The 18962-nt window shown below is 33.8% G+C and overlaps 1 protein-coding gene across 1 annotated transcript in view; it reads right to left on the reverse strand.

Moving 5' to 3' along the window:
- LOC307194431 (macrophage mannose receptor 1-like) overlaps window positions 1–18578 on the reverse strand; it is a gene marked incomplete at its 3' end in the record, with an annotated part of 193115 nt that extends 174537 nt beyond the window's left edge. Inside the window, exons 1-5 of the mRNA XM_079937523.1 lie at window positions 17903–18578; window positions 17693–17755; window positions 16098–16249; window positions 15220–15323; window positions 14305–14405 (exon numbers count right to left, since the gene is read on the reverse strand). Of these exons, the coding sequence (XP_079793649.1) occupies window positions 14305–14405; window positions 15220–15323; window positions 16098–16249; window positions 17693–17755; window positions 17903–17948 (466 nt within the window). The 5' untranslated portion in view covers window positions 17949–18578. The remainder of the gene's footprint in view (window positions 1–14304; window positions 14406–15219; window positions 15324–16097; window positions 16250–17692; window positions 17756–17902) is intronic.
- Between the last annotated feature and the right edge of the window lie 384 nt (window positions 18579–18962).

Genomic DNA, 18962 nt, shown 5'->3' on the forward strand with positions numbered 1-18962 from the left:
CTTCTGCTTGGGGTGAAAGTAATAACAAGTTTTGAAAAGCAATTTGTCAATATTTGTGAAGTTTTGAATATATTTATACTAGTACCCCAAAACTGGTAAGTACATAGTCTAGAAGAAACACTCCTGTAAATATGGTTAAGGAAAGATATTGAAGAACATTCAAGACAGAATTTTGTGATAATAAAAATGAAAAACAGGAAGAATCTGAATATCCTTAGAAAAGAAAATAGGTGAAAATATTGTCCTATATTCATAGAATAGACTATATTTTATGAAGAAAGTGAATAAAATAGCACAATATTGAGTATATCAATATTAAGGGAGGTCAAAAATACAAATTTGAGCCAATATAAATAATTCTAAAAATACACATTATACATTGTTTATGTCCTTTTTAAAAATACATGCAAGACATAGCCGTATGTATTAGATATAAGTAAATAGGTAATAGGGATCCTCTAAAGGGAAAAGAGGGAATTAAATTATGAATGAGCAGATAAAAATTTTACATCTATTCATAATATATTTCCTAAGCTTGATAGTGAGTACATTAGTGTTTGTCATATTATTCTTTAAGCAAAAATTATTATCAATAAGGCAATTTAGAAATGTTTCAGAATATTTATATAAACTTAGAGCAACAGAAGACTTTGTAGGCAACCCAGTACACCCCCTAATCAATAAATAAAAGACTAGAAATATTTATCTACGTAACATAACAATTATGTCAAATAAATAATGGAAAATATATAAAACTCATAACTAATGTTTGATGAGCACTTATTATGTACCATACATTATTTTATGTGCTAAAGATACATCAGTGAAGGAGACAAACTTCCTGTCCTTTCATATTTTATATTCTGGTGAGGAAGAAATATAAAAAGCAAAATAAACAGGTTAGAATAAATGATACAAGTAAAAATAAGTTACATTAAGAAATAAAACATATTAATAGTGTGTTCAGGAAAAGAAACTCTAGAAGATAACATTTGACAGAAGTTAAACGAAATAATGAACTTATCTGGGCAAATAAAATTCATATCTGTCGGAGCAGAAAGGCCAAAGAAATAAACGGTGTTGGTGAGGAACAATAAAAAGAACAATGAGTCTAAAGAGAGAGAAAGAAGATGAAGAATAGGTCAAGAGAGAAGAAAAGTTGATATGGACCTAGTGCTTGACCACTTCTGAGTATTAAAAAAACAGAAATGAGGTACACATTTTTGCAAGTACTTTTTAGATGGTTTTCATTCTTTTGACTGCATCACTCCGCTGAGACTGAAAATGTGAGTCATTGCTCTTAAAGATACAAGCATATATGTCCTTAATAATCTAAAACAACATCTAATTACAAGGAAATATTTGGCTTTCTGGTTTGTAATCACATCGGGAACCACCACTCAAACCCTGTTTTAGTGTAATAATGATTATTCCTATTAACCTTGAGAACACATCACTTTTGAAAATTTCTTTTTTAACTTGTCTTCTTGACATTTCTTATTAAGAGAAAATTCTGTAAACCACAGAGTATTTTTTAAACAAACTGTCTAACATTAAAGATATTTAGAAAGTAAAATTTCGTGTTTTGAATCATAAAACTAAGGCCCATGAGGTCCATTTGTATTTTAAAATAGAAATGGGTTAAAAATCCCAACTGGCTTTATACCTTATTATGTCTATATATTAGGTCATCATCCCCTTCCTTAAACTGCTTCCTCTAGTATCCTCTATATTAATGGTACCATCATTATTTCATTCAGTAAAAAATAAAAACGTATGCATCTTTCTTATCCTTTCCCTCTCCCCACTCTTTTTTTTTTTCGGGACACGGGCCTCTCACTGCCGTGGCCTCTCCAGTTGTGGAGCACAGGCTCCGGACGCACAGGCTCCAGACGCATAGGCTCAGCGGCCATGGCCCACGGGCCCAGCCGCTCCGCAGCATGTGGGATCTTCCCGGACCTGGGCGCGAACCCGTGTCCCCTGCATCGGCAGGCGGACTCTCAACCACTGTGCCACCAGGGAAGCCCCCTGTCCCCAACCTTGTCTTCACCTACTGTCAGATCTAATGTCATCAACGATGTCAGTAACCTCCCAATTATTGTCGTCTTCACAATTCCTAACATCACAGTTTTGGATAAAAACACTATTTACTTCTACTGTCCCTAACTATTTTTCTTATTTGTTCTTTATCCCCATCTGTATCAAATCTATTGTCCTCTGAACAGGTCAAATTGTCTACCCACAGTGTGGAAACCTGACCTTGTCAATCCTTTCTTAAAACTCCTCAAAGGGCTTTTACTGACTGTATGGTGCTATTCAAGCTTAGATTATGAATCTTTCTTCTCACTCACACACACCCACTTCTTGTCCTTCCAGACTGTTCCAGGTTCCATCCATCTCCAGATATTCATAACCCCACCTAATAAACCAACAGTACTGGAGTGTGTATAGCTCTGTTTATTCATTTTACTGTCTCTTTCTTCTGAGTCTTTGTCGTTTCCATCTTCAATTCTTGGTATGTGTTAACCCCGTTCCACTTGATATCTAACATATTGTTTTAAAAAACACTCCCTCTAAATCACCTAATCGAGGACATCTTCCCTAACACCATTTCCTCATAGTCGATACTGGTCATCCATTGCAAAATTGTTATGTATAATCTTAGCTTCTCTACTACCCAGTAATTGTGTCTACCATTGCAAATTGCATATTAATTTAAAACCATATGCTTATGTCTATGCCTTTAATAGATTGTGGACAATTCGATGATAGGGATTGTGCTGTATACTTTATTAAACTATGTGTATCCATTGCCAAACAATATGTTTGACACACAGAAATCCTTAACAGATACTAGCTCAAACAAGAAACAAGAAACAGCCTTCATGAAAATACAGCAGTTTCCTATTTGTATGTTTATTTATATATTCTGTTGTGCTTTGATGTTGTTAATTCTGTGTAAAATAATGGAGAAAAAAATTAATGCAGTTTAAAAAGGCTTCAGGAGATGGGCTAACACCACAGAAGGAACATTGTAAGCTTTTAGTAGTTATTTTCAAACTCTCCAAGAGGATAATGTGAGAACTGTAGAGCTTAAACTGAATGCATTTTTATTCTTGTGTACACAAATGAATCTACTGGGAACAAATGAAGAAGCAATACATAAATTAGAATTTGACCAACTGCTGTTAGGTGCATTTAAAAAAAAAGTTGTGACTTGGGAGACCTTGGTTCTACCTAGATCTTCAACTAATGAGCCTTTTTCTTTGGGAAAAGTGCTGTCTTATTCCTAACTCTATGTCCTTGGGCACCTGGGATAAGTACTGTCCAAATTTCATGATATTTACACAATTCTACTATTCTTTGATATTTAAAGTACTGAAGTAAACACAAAATCCACTTGGATGCAAGATGCAGAAGTTGTAAATAGCATCTTTCTTTTTTTCCATGAATGTGGAGATTACTGCTGTGGCAGGAAGTGTAAGGTCAAATGGCAAATAAACAAGCAATCAAACAAAAATAACTAGGATGCTAATAGAAATTTGAAGTCCTCTAATTTGTAAGTCACGCATGTGATTCACTTGAGAGCAATTTTGAAAAGAGTTACTATTTACATGCTGTTTATTCTCAAATTCTAAGTTAATACCACAGGAGGAGAAAAGTTTTCAGTTTCATTATATCATATAGATGGATATTAAACAAACAATGAAGTTTTCTAGCATGGCCTAAGTGAATATAATGAAAATATTTCTTTGTGAAAGAAATGACATCTCAGTAGAATTGTTTATTTTTAGAATTACAGAAGGTTTCAACCGAGATGGGGCCAAGAAATTATTTATCCATTACAAGCTCAGGCAACTGTGTCAAGCAGTATCAGTTAGTTGCCAAGACGGTGATCTCTTCTCTTTCCCTCCCTGCTGAAGTTCAAGATTTATGAATTACCTGCCTCGTGTTCATTCTACTACAATGTACTAGTTGGCAGCATACGTTCCTTGCACAGTACGTAATACCCACTAAGTGTTCTGAATAAATATTTAGGTTCTGAATAAATATTTTTTCAAGTGTGTTTGCCGATTTTTCACTTTTTTATCACTCAGCATTTCAATTCTGCTTCAATATGCCCATGCATATCCAGACTCAGCTCTGTTTCTCCCTGTCCCATTTATTCACTTCATTGCTCATGTGAATTTTAGAATCTTTTTGTCATGTCTCTTATTAATCCAAACACATTTACAGAAAAGTCAAGACTACAAAAGTTTCCCTTGGTCATGGCCATACATCATATGCTTGTGTTTCTAGGCAACTGTCCAGTAAACATCCCTGACCACATCTACTTTTAGAGTCGCAGCTTGAAGTCAGTATCCTGCCCAGAGGACTGTTTCTCACCACAAAATTGCATTGTGCCTCACTACCTTCTCCCCTTATGGTACACAGGAAGAGCTTAATACAGGCTCAGTCATGTTAACCAGACTGTTATTTACTGGCCAAGAAGGCCTGTGGATTAGGCCGTGGTGGTTTTTCTCACTTAACGAATTTAGTTTCTGCCTAGTTTGTGGAAGTGGTGGCAGTTAGATGACTTGAACCCAGGCTGTTTGCAAAGCATTGTAAATTTCTAGATCCAGTAGTTTTAAAAGGTCAGATAAATATGTCCTTATGCAACCTATACATGTACTTTTGTACTCAAATTACTCTTTCTGCATAAATTCATTTTGTTGGTTTTATTCCATTTATTAGAAGGTATGTTTTCTGAAGGCAATGTCATGTCTTTCTGCAATTTCACATGTCACTGAAACATCACTACTCTTCAGCACATCCTCAATAAATGTTCCATGATGACAGATGCAAGGTGAATATATGCTTAGCATTGAGAAAGATTTTGGAATTTCTTTGTACATATTGTCTCTTTTTTTTTTTTTTTTTTTTGCGGTACGCGGGCCTCTCACTGATGTGGCCTCTCCCGTTGTGGAGCACAGGCTCCGGACGCGCAGGCTCAGCAGCCATGGCTCACGGGCCCAGCCGCTCCGCGGCATGTGGGATCTTCCCGGACCGGGGCACGAACCCGTGTTCCCTGCATCGGCAGGCGGACTCTCAACCACTGTGCCACCAGGGAAGCCCTATATTGTCTCTTTATACAAGTAAGTTTTTGTAACCTCTCCCCTGCCTTTTAAGTTTTTTAACTCACCATCCTAACGCAGAATATATCTCTTTAAGAATCCTTAAAGAAGGATGTTAACTAGATGTTGTGGTGATCATTTTTCAGTATATACAAATATCGAATCATTATGTCATATATTTAAAACTAATATAATGTTATATGCCAATCACGCCTCAATTAATTAATTAAAAACACTTTGCCCCCCCGCCACGTCAAAGAAAAAGAATCCTTTCCTCACTCCATCAATTGATGTAGCAGGGCTTTACATATGACACCATAGCTCTCCGTGCTCAGCTGTATCTATTTCCAGAAACTGTACCTGTAGGTATGTTTTGTGACTTTCCCACAGGACTCTAAGTTCTTATTTGAACTAAATGAAATAGTAGAATATTCAGATGTTCTGTTTCTTCCCTATTGCTATCTCTTTTTCTTGGTCTTTTATTTAAGAGACACATAATATCAGTTAAATATAAAGCCACTAGGGCTTCCCTGGTGGCGCAGTGGTTGGGAGTCCGCCTGCCGATGTAGGGGACACGGGTTCGTCCCCCAGTCCGGGAAGATCCCACATGCCGCGGAGCAGCTGGGCCCGTGAGCCATGGCCGCTGAGCCTGCGCGTCTGGAGCCTGTGCTTCGCAACGGGAGAGGCCACAACAGTGAGAGGCCCGCGTACCGCAAAAAAAAAAACAAAAAAAAAAAAACCACTAACATAAAAAATAGCTCTTCAACTAAGTGTGATTTAGATTTCCCCATAAAAAGCCCACATTCATTTCCTTTTATAAACCAAATATTTTTTTAAAATGTGGTTGTAAATGTCAGCCTACATTTCATATATAGAGAACTAATTTTACTCTAAAATAGTCAATGGAAAATGTGGATTAGCTGAAAAGAATTTTGCTCAAAGACTGTCAGAAGATAACATTATTCTTTTTTCCTTCAACTTGTTTCATATTCACTTATCTTGTTTATTCTTGAACTTGTTTCACACTTTCTTGTCCATTTTTCTATCACCTACACTAAAATGTAAACTCCATGATGGCAAGAAATTTTGCCTAGATTGTTTAACATTTTCAAGGCTTAGAAAAGCACCCAGCAAATAGTTGTCACTAAAAAACCTATGTTGAATAGAATTGTTTATTGTACAAGTTGAAACATATCAACAAATTTGCTTTCCTTATTTCCTTAGTATATTTTTAAGAATTTTGACTTTGATATCTTACTTTTCCTTAAAATTTTATGATGTTTTGTTATCTTACTTTATACTTTATCTCAATGTTTTGAATAAATGAAAATAAATAAAATATATACCGAATCAATCTTATAAATTGATATCAACTCTCATATATTTACTTATTTTTTTAATGCACACCAGGGTTGTGATTTAAGTTCCTAATTCTTCTGCATATGATGTATATACAGTAGGGATTCAAGTGTGTGTTTTTATATTGGCATAAAAAATTTCACAGCAGTAATTATTTAATAGTATCTCATTTCCTACTTTATCTGCAATGCTACCTCATCTGTTTTTTCATCTATTCACATGGCTTTTCATTGTCTGTATCTTTTCTCTTTCAATTTATCGGATTTGTCTACGTTCTCATGTCACTTTGTTGTAATGGACATAGCTTTAGCAAAGGTCTTAAAAATTAGTAGGACAAGTCCCTCACCATTTTTTCTTCTTCAATAGTGATACGTCTACTCTTGGATTTTGCATTAATGAACATAGGATAACCTGGGATATTAATTGGAATTAAATTGAATCTCTAAAATATTTTAGGATTAATTGACATCGTTATTAGATTCAGTGGTCCTATCAAAATTTAGTTGTTTTTGAAAATATTTCTATAAAACTATACAATAAGTTCAATATAGATCTTGTCTATTCCTGTTAGATTTACTCATAAGTACCTTACAGTGTTTCTGGTGTGGTTGTTAAGTTAATTATTTCTGTTTATTATTGAACTTTAATAGTATTTGCAAATTAATGTTACATTCAGTTATACTAATATTATTTCTATTAACTGGTCATTAAATTATATTTTTATGTTCTATGTGGATAAATATATCATCAGAAAAAAATTTTTTTAAGTCCTTTTCTTTTTAATTTCCTATGGTGGTCTTAGATGTGCTGGAGAATCTCCTCAATGATATTGAAAAGAAGTGGTATTATTATCATTTTGTCTTAATGATTTTCTAAAAAGCTACTAATACCTCAAGGTTAAGAATGATGTTTATACAGATTCTGATATACATGCTAAAGATTGTTTTTATCATGAAAAGCTGTTGAATTATAATAAATATGCATTCCATCTGGGTATATTCATCTTTTATTTCTTTAATCTACTGTTTGGAGCAAATTTCATTTAACAATTTTTCTTCCAAAATAAAATTATTATTACAAGGCTGAAATAAACTCAATTTGGTCATCTATAGACTAGACAGTTTTATGTACTGTTTGATTTGGTTTGGTACTGTTTTAGGATTTTGTGACAATTTTCACAGTAAGATTGACTTTTCCTTTTCCTGTTAACACATTCTCATCTAATTTGGACATCAACACAACTCTAGTCGTAGTGAAAAAAAATAGCAACAATTCCTTTCTCCCCTATAGTTTAGGAAAGTTTTTATGTTTTAATTATTTCTTCCTTGAAAGTTTATTATTTCTCTCCTGTAAAAATATTTGGCTTGGGTTTCCCTGGTGGCGCGGTGGTTGAGAGTCCGCCTGCCGATGCAGGGGACGTGGGTTCGTGCCCCGGTCCGGGAGGATCGCACGTGCCGCGGAGCGGCTGGGTCCGTGAGCGTGCGCGGCCAGAGCCTGTGCTCCGCAACGGGTGAGGCCACGGCAGTGAGGGGCCTGCGTACCGCAAAAAAAAAAAAAAAAAAAAATTGGCTTTTGTGTTATCCCTATAGGAAGATTTTAAATAATGTATTGATTTCATAAAAATTATTATAGCTTTATCAAACTTTGCAGAATTGACCTTTACCTATGTTAAATTATCTCACACATATTGTACATAGTAAATAGTTACAGTGTCTATGTAATTGTTCTATTGACTAAAAATTATTGCTTGATAATTCTCTTATTGACTGAATAGGTTGTGGATTTACTGGTTGAAGTTCTGTTTTCAGCAGCGCATGTTCAGTGAAAGTTCATATGAATGACTCCTTCTTAAGCTGTTTCCCTTTAGAGTCGTTTTTTGGTTTTCTTTTTCAAATTGCCCCATCTAATTTATAATAATAATAAAGATAATGATTGTTACTATTCTGTAGAATATAACATTATAAAGAAGCACCAATACTTATTTTTAAATAAACTTTTTATCTTAGAATAGTCTTAAATTTACAGAAAAAGTGCAAAAGTAGTACAGAGTGTTCCCATACACCCAGTGTCCAGTTTCTCTTATTATTAACAGCTTACATTAGCATGGTGCATTTTTCACAATGAATGAACTGATATATTATTATTAATGAACATACTTTACTTGTATTTCTTTAGTTTTTACCTAATATCCATTTTCTCTTCCATTATGCCATCCAGGATACCATGCTACTTTTAGTCATTCAGTCTATTTAAACTCCTTTTGGCTGTCATCATTTCTTAATATAACAAAAATTATAAATAGCTAAAAATGAGAGCATTAAGACATTAGTTGATTATGTTACTATTCTGGTAAGGGATTTGGAGCTATTGTTCTGAGCAATAAAGAGAGAGTAATATAATGAGTGGTGTACACAAGGAAGAAGGAGAAAAGAGCCCTATTTAGGAGCAGAGGTAGATCTGAGAGACTCACATACATCATAACTGAAATAATATTGGTCACAAGTTGATAATTATTTAAATTAGGCATATGATGATTCATCATGGAATTTTTATCTTGTATACGCTTATATTTTCATTATTAAAAGGTCATATAAATACACACATATGCATATATACATATGTATGCATATACATGTACCTATGTAGTATATATATGAAAGCTATCTCTCTGTTGTTTCAGCTTATATGATACAGCATACTTAATTCCACTCAAACTTATAAAAGCCTATGCACAAAATGATTAAGAAGTTTAATTTTTTCTCTATTTTTTCCACAAAGTACTTATAACCATATTTTATTACAAATTTTTCACTTTTGAAAAAAATTCAGAAAGAAATTATGTGATCCCACCATTTGTTTCTTAAAACTCTGGTGACTTCTTATCACTGAATTCACCATTTTTAAGTCCTAAAGTGATGTTAGGACCTAACATTTATTCCACCAAAAAGGGAAATTTTCTGTGTCGTGAGACGTGGAAGCACTGTGGTTTGTGCTATGCTTTTTCAACAGAAAGGTGAGATTAGAATAACACTTGTCATATCCTTCTCAGGGATCAGAATTGACTGGATATTGCTAGTATCAAATCTAAATCAGGAACTCAGGACATGTCTAACTTTTTCAGGAGGCTCTTATCCACAAGAATCAGGACCTTCCTTCTCTAATCAGGTGTGTGTCTGTGTGTGTTTGTGTGTGTGTTTCTAACAACTATTGTTCAATAAATAAGAAACTCTTGAGGTTTTAACCTCAAGAAAATTTCTAAAAATATATGCGCTATAAGGTAATTCTAATTGTTTCTTAAGTGTTTGAATTGACTTACTGAAGGCAATGAATACTTGTTACTTCTGAGGTATATTCTGCTCCACTTTATTTAATGATAGGTAAGTAGGATATACTTATTGAAGAATCAGAAGTTATGATATTACTATAAGATGTGACACACAACCTGACTTTCAAAATGAAACAAATTATTTTCATTGTTTCCAACTATCATGATCAAATGTAAAACAGTTTATATTTTTAAAAATCTAAGCACTATGCGCATTTATTAAACACCTTTTATTTTTTCCTGAGAGCTCTGCTAGGCAATGTTAAGATGTTACTATATTAACAAATGTGAGATTAGTTTTGTTAATGATGACAACGATAACTTGTAAATGATGACAACGATGTGGACAGAACTTTAATTAAAGCATACTAGAAAAACTCATTCAACAAAAATTCATATATCCGACCCAGACTTACCTTGCAAAGAAAGCAATTACCACCAATAAAGTTACCACCAAATAAAATAAGAATATAAATAAAAAACTGTGTGTGTTATCATTCACTATCAGTGATGAAAAGCATCTTTAAGTATCTTAGTGTAGGTGAACTAAAAACAGCTATTACATTTTTTAACATTTTGTTTTTTATTTTATAGCAAGAGAAAATTTAAAAGTAATTTTACCTGGCTCTATATGAATTCTCATTTCCATTCTTTCCTTTTTCATGTCTGCATGGGTGAAATTTTTCTGTATTCTCACTTTTCTAATCTAAATATATCAACTCACCCCAAGGAGAGGAAACAGGAAAAAAATTCACATTTTTATTTTATTCAGTAATCCTTTGTAAAAAATGAAGAATTTGGATTCATCTGTGCGATAGATGGGCAGTCATAATTCTATGATGGGGTTGGTCCGAGATCCGTGGGCCCATCACAGCATGGGTACGTACTTTCCACATAAATGTAGTTTGGTCTTTCTGTACAATTTTAAGATACCCAGAATTTGATACAAGCATATAAGTCATAGAAAAGTAATTTACTATGATTCACTTATGTTCATTTTATATTATGGTCATGTTATATTTTAAATCCTGGCTTCAAAAACTTGAAAGATTTTTTCCTCCTTCATTTCAATAACTACCTAAAGGAATGTATGTCACAATTTGAGATAACAGCCTTAGTATTTGGAGTTAGAACTGGGTTTTAATCAAAATTTTACCAGTCTCTAGCTTTGAGATCTGGGACAATAACAGCCTCTATGGACTTACGTTTCCTTTTCTATTAAATAGAGGTATAAGACATGCCATATTTACCTTAGTGGATTTCTATGATATTCAACTCAAGTGACATAAATTTAAAAGTGCTTTTTTAACTAAAAATATTATAAATTACTCATAGCTGATAGGTTTATACTGAATAAGCAGTATGATTTTGGCCGCCTCTAAGATTTAATTTCTTCACCCATAAAATAATAATAAATATTTACCTAAATAATACATAAATAAGAAATAAAATAACACCCACATTTTCCACATACTTAATAATGAAGTTTAAATTAAATTACATATTGTATGTATAAACTAAAAAAAGTTTTAGTTTAATTTTAGGTGCAAAAGGTAATTCATATTCACATTTCATTTATAAAAGGCTCTTACATATTCAGTAGTGATTATTTCAAAAAGAAAAAAAATTATTTTTCACTCGTGTTGTTCAGAGGCGAGATTCTTTACTTGTCTTTTTCCTAAAATTTTAGAACCTACTATTTTATTCTTTGTAAGTCCTTCACTATAAAGAACTTTACTACATGATTTACATTATTGATACAAGATGCATTTCATTTTCTTTTACTTTTTAAAATACCCACACCAGGTTTTGTTACTATTCTTTGTCTTCCTCCCTCCCTCCCTCTCCCCCTTTTTTTCTGTCTTTCTCCGTTTCTTTCTTTGTTTCTTTTCTTCTTCTTGCAATTTGTGAAATTATTAACTTAGTAAACGTGGCTTTGTGAATTAAACACATGTCTAATGCCCTAGATCCCTGTCTTTTTCATGATAGTGTCTTTATTTTTATGTTATATTTCATTACACATTAAGAATTAACTTATTTTAGGGCTTTCCTGGTGGCACAGTGGTTGAGAGTCCGCCTGCCGAGGCAGGGGACACGGGTTCGTGCCCTGCTCCGGGAATATCCCACATGCCGCGGAGCAGCTGGGCCCGTGAGCCATGGCCGCTGAGCCTGCGCGTCCGGAGCCTGTGCTCTGCAACGGGAGAGGCCACAACAGTGAGAGGCCCGCGTACCGCAAAAAAAAAAAAAAAAAAAAAAATGTTGTTCCCATCCCAAGGACTACAAAGATATTTTCAGGATGAAGGAAAATAGAATGCAGGTAAGAGTGGCAGAAAAAAATAATAAAAATGAAATGGGTCAGATGCTCCTGGATTGACTGTGATTAGTATGATGGGGCCAGATGTGAGCAGGCCACTGCCATGGGGGACCAGTACTCTTCATTCAAATCAGCACTTTCCATCACAATGCCCTGAAAAGATATGGGAGCTTAAAAAAACATCTGAGCTATAATTGGGTGGCAACAGGAATTTTCTTCCCTCGATGGAGCCAATTTTGACATAGATTACTCTCTGAAATTAGACATCATCTGTCATATTTAACACCTTCCGTTCCCTCATTGTTCTTGCAGCATTGTAATAAATGTTCATGAGTTCTCAGGAAAAAAAAAAAAAAGGCTGATTGAACTCTGGACACTTCATAGTGTAATGATATGAAAGTAACAATTTGAACCTATACTTTAATGTGGCTAAATAAATACAGTTGAGATTCATCCTGGACAAAAATTATGAAAATAGACTATCCTTGGTTCATTACAGAGAAAACTACTCCAGGTAGGAAAAAACAAAGAAACACACAAAAAACTCAGAGGAAATTTTTGTGGGAAGAGGACAGATTGATGGGACAATTGGAACAGAAAAGTATTTATTTTCATTATAAGGTTGCCTATAATGTTCTTTTTAAATTCAATTAAACTATATTATTATGAAAATCACATGGACAGCAAAGGCAAAACACTTCAAATATCTAGAAAGTGCAATGCATGTTCACTTAGTCCAAGTTAAACATTTGAAAGATGTTATAGTCTATCCTGAATTTTGCATAGTATAACTTAAGTGCATTTTTCCTAAGTCAACCTGCATTCAAGAATGTGAAGAGTTCAAGCTGTAGTACTATTATATTTATATTTTGAGAAATAAAACATAAGAGGCTCTTTCCTCTTCCTGACTCTTTGTATTTTAAAAATCAACTTTGGGTTCTTAATTATTATTATTTAATTAAAATATAAAACTAGAGAGCAAATATAGATGTCAATACACAATTTTTAAGATGTAGATGCAACAATTACAAAAAGGGAATTGGCTTTTGATATCTGTGAGGTTGGGAAAATCTCTTCCAGGTCAGACGGGCATCAGAACTCATTGTGTTCCCACCCTTTCTTTTACCTATTTAGAAATCCTTCAATAAAATGAGCTAGCCCCTCCTCCACCCCCCCCAAAAAAAAGGGTAATTATTGGGTTGGCCCAAAAGTTCATTTGGGTTTTTCTGTAACATCTTACAGTATTTAGTTTTTGGTACATACTTTTAGGAAAAGGCTTTGGGGACTGGCTAGAGATTAAAATCTTCAATGTACATGTAAGAATGGCTTTTTTTTTACTGATGGATAAGCATAGGCAAGAAAGATAGGTGGAGTAAAGAAATAAGTATTATAAATTTATATGATCAGGGCTTAGATGCCCTTGCCTCTTGCAAAATATGAAAGCAATCACGTGAGACCATATATTTGGCCAGAGACTTCCAACTGTTCTGCAGAACTCTGTAGCATCAAGAGAAGACACACAAATGTGTTCCCCTCTGAGGCCAGGTGACACATATGAAGAAACTATTATATGGCACTTCCAGCTCTAAATTAGAACATATAGATGTATAGAAATCCAGAAAGAACTGAAAAGGAACACTAAAATTATTTTTACTTCCGTAAAAAGAGAGATGAGGATGGGACTTCTCAACTCAGTACGCCACACAAAGGACTGATACGATGTGATATATATTATTTGGCATGATTTAAGTTTTATTTAAATTTCTGCAGAGAGTTTCCAAGAATATATGCATAAACTATTCAATTCACTCTTTACCATATACATTAATATTCATGAAATTACTTGTCTGGACTATAATTTTAGGTGTAGGCACACATTTCATCCATTTTAAGACACACGGCAAAATTTAAAAATTATAACTATATATGATGATGGATGTTAATTAGACCTAGTGTCTAGTTATTGTTGTGTTGTATACTTGAAGCTAATGTAATATGTCAATTATATCTTGATAAAAAATTTAAACACATTTTCAAATACATGAAAATTATGATTGATAAGACACAATTTGAAACATTTTACAGATCCCAGAAGTAGGTAGTTAGTAATATATGTTACCATTCTAAGTATACTGAATCTTCATTGCACACCCCTTCTGCCCCAAGAGACATCTAAATAAGCTGTTGCTTACAGACATAACGATATTGACTCCCACAGTCTGTATCCAAAACTTCTCCGCTTGGGCCATATGTTATGCAGTTTTTTGGATTTAGAGGGTGAAAGGATGGAAATCTGTAATGAAGAATAATGTTTTAATATATTGGGAAAAGGAAATGAGAATGTTCAAGGATGATGTTTTTGTTAAATGATAGAACTACAGACATTTTAAAAGCATTTTAATGAGATATTACCACATTGAGACATTATCTTTTTTTCATTCAAGTCAGTTTTCACAATTTCAGAGTACAATGTTAGAAAAACTCGGCTATTGCATCAATAATCAATAGCAATGAAGTTGGGGATTTTTTTGTTTTTGCTGTTGTTTTTAATGGTTTTGGTATGTTATATACTTTACTTCTAAGATGCATCTGCTAATCTAGTCTAGGGAAAAAATCAGAGCATAAAACCTGTCATTGTATGCTACTGTAAATCCCATGTTTATGAATGAAAATGAGATTTGAAGATTACAAATACACAGAAAATAAGCCCAGAATGTTTGAAATATGGGATGATGCTGAGAATATTGGGCTCCACCAGAATAAGGAAAATAGTGGATATACTCTTTTCTCTGGATGGCTTTTGTGTATGTGAGAATCTGTATACGTACATACATATCCAAGTGCTTGTACCAAGGCAGGAAATAAAAGCATATATCAAAAGCTCTTTTAGAGTCACAAGTACACTAACTTCATCTCACTTGAGCATACACTTGGGTGTTGTGGTTGGGACTAAAATTGTTATTCTGTTGTATCAATTCTCTTTTCTGTATTCTCACGTCCTAAACAGGATATCTTACCTACAGTGTTCCTGGATGTTACGTTCTCTGATCAGATCTAAGGATAAACTCAAAAAGAACAGAAAAAGGTTTTGAGTGCCAGAAACTTACAGATCTTGGGAGACAGTAGAATTATCCTCCCGCAACCAGGCATGATGTTCTTCACTGTAAGAGAGTCCAATCCAGTAAGAATAGGAAATGAATTTCATAAAATGCTGTTTGGAAACAAAGACCAACATATTAATCTATTTTGAATCTACTCTAGGGATCAGGTACTTTTAAGAAAGTCAGTGACTTTTAAGAAAGTCAGATTCAGTTTTTCAATTATACAAACTAAAATCATTTTTAACTTTTAATTTAGGAGGTATAGTCAAGTCACATGCCTCATATTTCTCATTCATCAGGCCCATTCATTTATGGAGGAAAACGTACCACAAAATCTCACTTCTTGAAAGAATGAAAAACGTCATAAAGGGAATTAGAGCTTTCATGGAACACTTCCTTCACAGGGGATCAGCAATCAAATTTGATCCCAAACCAACAGTATCTTGAGGGATAAATCTTAGCACAGGTTCTGCATGGAGCTAGAGAAAATTTTCACTTTTTCTTAAGAGTTGGGTAATTGTTTTATAATATTCTTCATATTCATTCCAAGAGTGATAACAAAAGCTATATAATTACAAAACAAATTATAAATTCAATTAATGAACTAAAAATTCAAAGTCCTTTGAATAAAAATAATGATCTATTATTTATTCTTTGAATTCTCTCTAAAAAGTTTCTTGTACTTTATCTGTCACATTCCTATAATGTAAATCTTTGAGAAATTTTGTGTAGATTGTTTGACTGTTTCAAAGTGTAGGAAATTAGTTCAAATATAACTGCCTATTTACTATCTGATTAAAGACTTGAATCAAAGTATTCAGCTTACTTAGATAATATTTTCCTAGGTCAAAAAAATTGTAGAAAAATCAGAATTAAATACATGCCAGTTCATTTCTGTCTTGTATCTGAAGTAGACTGGAATTCTGAGAAACACAAAAATTTCTACTGTCTTTCCATGTTTTTGATTCACTAGAAAGGAAGTAACAGCTGCATTGGTAGCCAATCCACTTTTCTCGGCAAGAACAGCTGCCAGATCCTAAGAGAAAAAACAAAACATGACTTGATGACATTGGCGATTCCGTTGTTTTCAGTGCTATTTACTCATTTGTTATTTAATGTTTTCTACAACTATTCTTTGAGAATTTACTGCGTACACCACAGTTCAGGGGATATTACTCTGAACGACTCAGACATGACCCTTCTTCCTCATGAAGATTATATTCTAGAGATAGAGACAGAATTATACAAATTTCAGTCATTTATGAATTATATTTAATGATAATTTGTGTAAGTATACACAAGAAATTCAGTATGTAAAAATACTGTGTAGCAGAGTATAGGATGGGGGGCGGTTAGAAGAACCTCTTTTGAGGAAGTGACCCGAAGTTGATCTCTGCTGTGTAATTAAAAGTGAACTAGATAAAAGAGATATTTAAAGGAGGAAAGCATTTTAGCATATTTCCTGAGTCAGAAAATAATTCTGGATATTTTATTTCAAAATGAAGTTAATAAAGCACTTAGCTTGAAGTCTGACCGTCCAGTTTACTAGTGATAGTGTCTTCAACATTTACCATCCTCAGTGATAAAAGTCATATTATGTGGTAGGCACTCAAATCTTTGTCAAATGAGTGGTGCTGAGATTGTAGAGTTGAGTGGTGGCTACCAGGGGCTGGGATGTTGGGGAAATGGGGAGCTGTTGGTCAAAAGGTACGAGCTTCCATTTAGAAGATGATTAAGTTTTAGGGATCTACTGTGCATCATTATAACTAGAGTTAACAGTACTGTATTATATACTTGGGAGAGTTGCTACAAGAGAGCTTCTTAAACATTCTCACCACAAAAAGACATGATAGTTGTGTGACATGATGGAGGTGTTAGTTAATGCTATGGTGGCAATAATATTGTAATAAGTGAATCATTGTACACTTTAAACTTCCACGATGTCATATGTCAATTATATCTCAATAAAGTTGGAAAAACGCTGAGGGAAAAAAGATATGAATGAAGTGCTATATGAACACAGAAGATGATGAGACATCATTTAGGAAAAGATATGTTTAAAAATATCTTTGAGCTGACGTTCACTGGTTAAGTAGAGTTTAGAATTGCAGAAATCTCTGTGCTTCTTTCTGAGTTATGGAAGAAGCGGAGGTACAGGTAAAGAGGTATCAAAGTATGTGTTATGAAACACAAGGAGGCACTTAGGATCAGCTACAATATTTACTGTAATTTGCTTTTGTTACTTAAACATGAGCAGTCACATAGGAAAAATAGGTCACTTCCGGCTAATATTTTCCTTATTACTTAATATATAAATGACACACATTCAATGTAATTTAATAAACTAAGTTAGCAATAAAATGAGACTATCCTATAATTTCTATTACTAAGCATAATATCCCTTCATGCTTCTGTGTGAGAAAAACAAGAATATTTCATTCTCTAACAGCACTAAAGTTTTCCAAAGTATGGAACCCACCTTCCTGGAGATCTGTGGAGGGTCCTGGAGAGAATGTCGGCTGAACATTTTGTTCAGTAAATGCTGTAAGAAGTAATTAGAAATTTACTTCATCAGACACAGATTTATGAAATAACAAAATATTACACATTAGCAAAATGAAACCTTTATTGTAAGACAGTTTCATCACAATTTTGATCTTTTTATATAGTCTTGATTAGAAAAACTTACAATTTTTCAACAAAACTCCCAAAGCAGCCACCAACAAAAGGCACATTACTCCTAAGACCCCAGAAATCAGCCTCCATGGAGTGGTCTGAAAAGCTATAAAGAAAGAGAGATAGGGTAAAGATTTAAAGAACAAACACAGGAGCTGAAGTTCTTAAAAGCAGAAACCAGTGAGAGAATCCAAAAAGTTCCTTGGTTTAATAACCCCATAATTTTGTCAATGAAATGTTGGAAAATGAAGACATTCCATTTAGAACTCCACCCAATACCAAAAATTTTATATGATGTACTTTATTCTTCAGTGAGATTAGCCATACCTTTTCCTCTTTATCAGCTCTATCTTATCAAACTGTACTTACCACTTATTTTTAAATTTGACAAAGAAGCTTAGAGATCTGTAGTAAAAAGAGATCAACAGGCACCAAGTTCGGTCTTGTGGGCTGATATAACAAACTCTTAGTTTTGTAACAGCAACAAAAAAATCACAAGATAGAGAATCTGATTCCCATTAGGTAGCTGAGAAAATGTAGGATCCATTAATAATGTTATTTTCTCAAGGAATCAGAGCTATTAAGTACCCAAGTCAGAAATCAAATGAAAGTTTGTCTAGATCCAGAGTCTTTCATTTAAATGACATGTATTCCATCATTGTTACATAATATTAATACTACTTGGGAGTGTGTCCTTCTGCTAATCTCAGTGTATTCGCTACTCTGAGAAATGTCAGGCTGCTCATAGCTTTGTAGAGGCTGTACTGTGAAGAGAAGACATGGTGTGATGAGAGGTTCCCCAACCAATGTAGCGCTAATAACTTGGGAACCTGAGTTCATTTCACAGTACATTGAATTATGATATGTAAAAAACCACTTTTTTACAGGAACCATTTTTAACATGTATTACGTCTTCTCATACCAAAAATTACTTGCTCACAGGCATTTCCCCTAAAATAATTTAGCATCAGGAGATTCTGCATTAACATTAGAGTACTCCCAAAGGGTGTCGTCATTCACAACAGTTCAATGTGTCAAACTGTTAATCTGGGTGGTTTGGGGGATGTCACAAC

Source organism: Stenella coeruleoalba (genome assembly GCF_951394435.1).
Source record: "Stenella coeruleoalba genome assembly, chromosome: 11".
Taxonomy (NCBI): domain Eukaryota; kingdom Metazoa; phylum Chordata; class Mammalia; order Artiodactyla; family Delphinidae; genus Stenella; species Stenella coeruleoalba.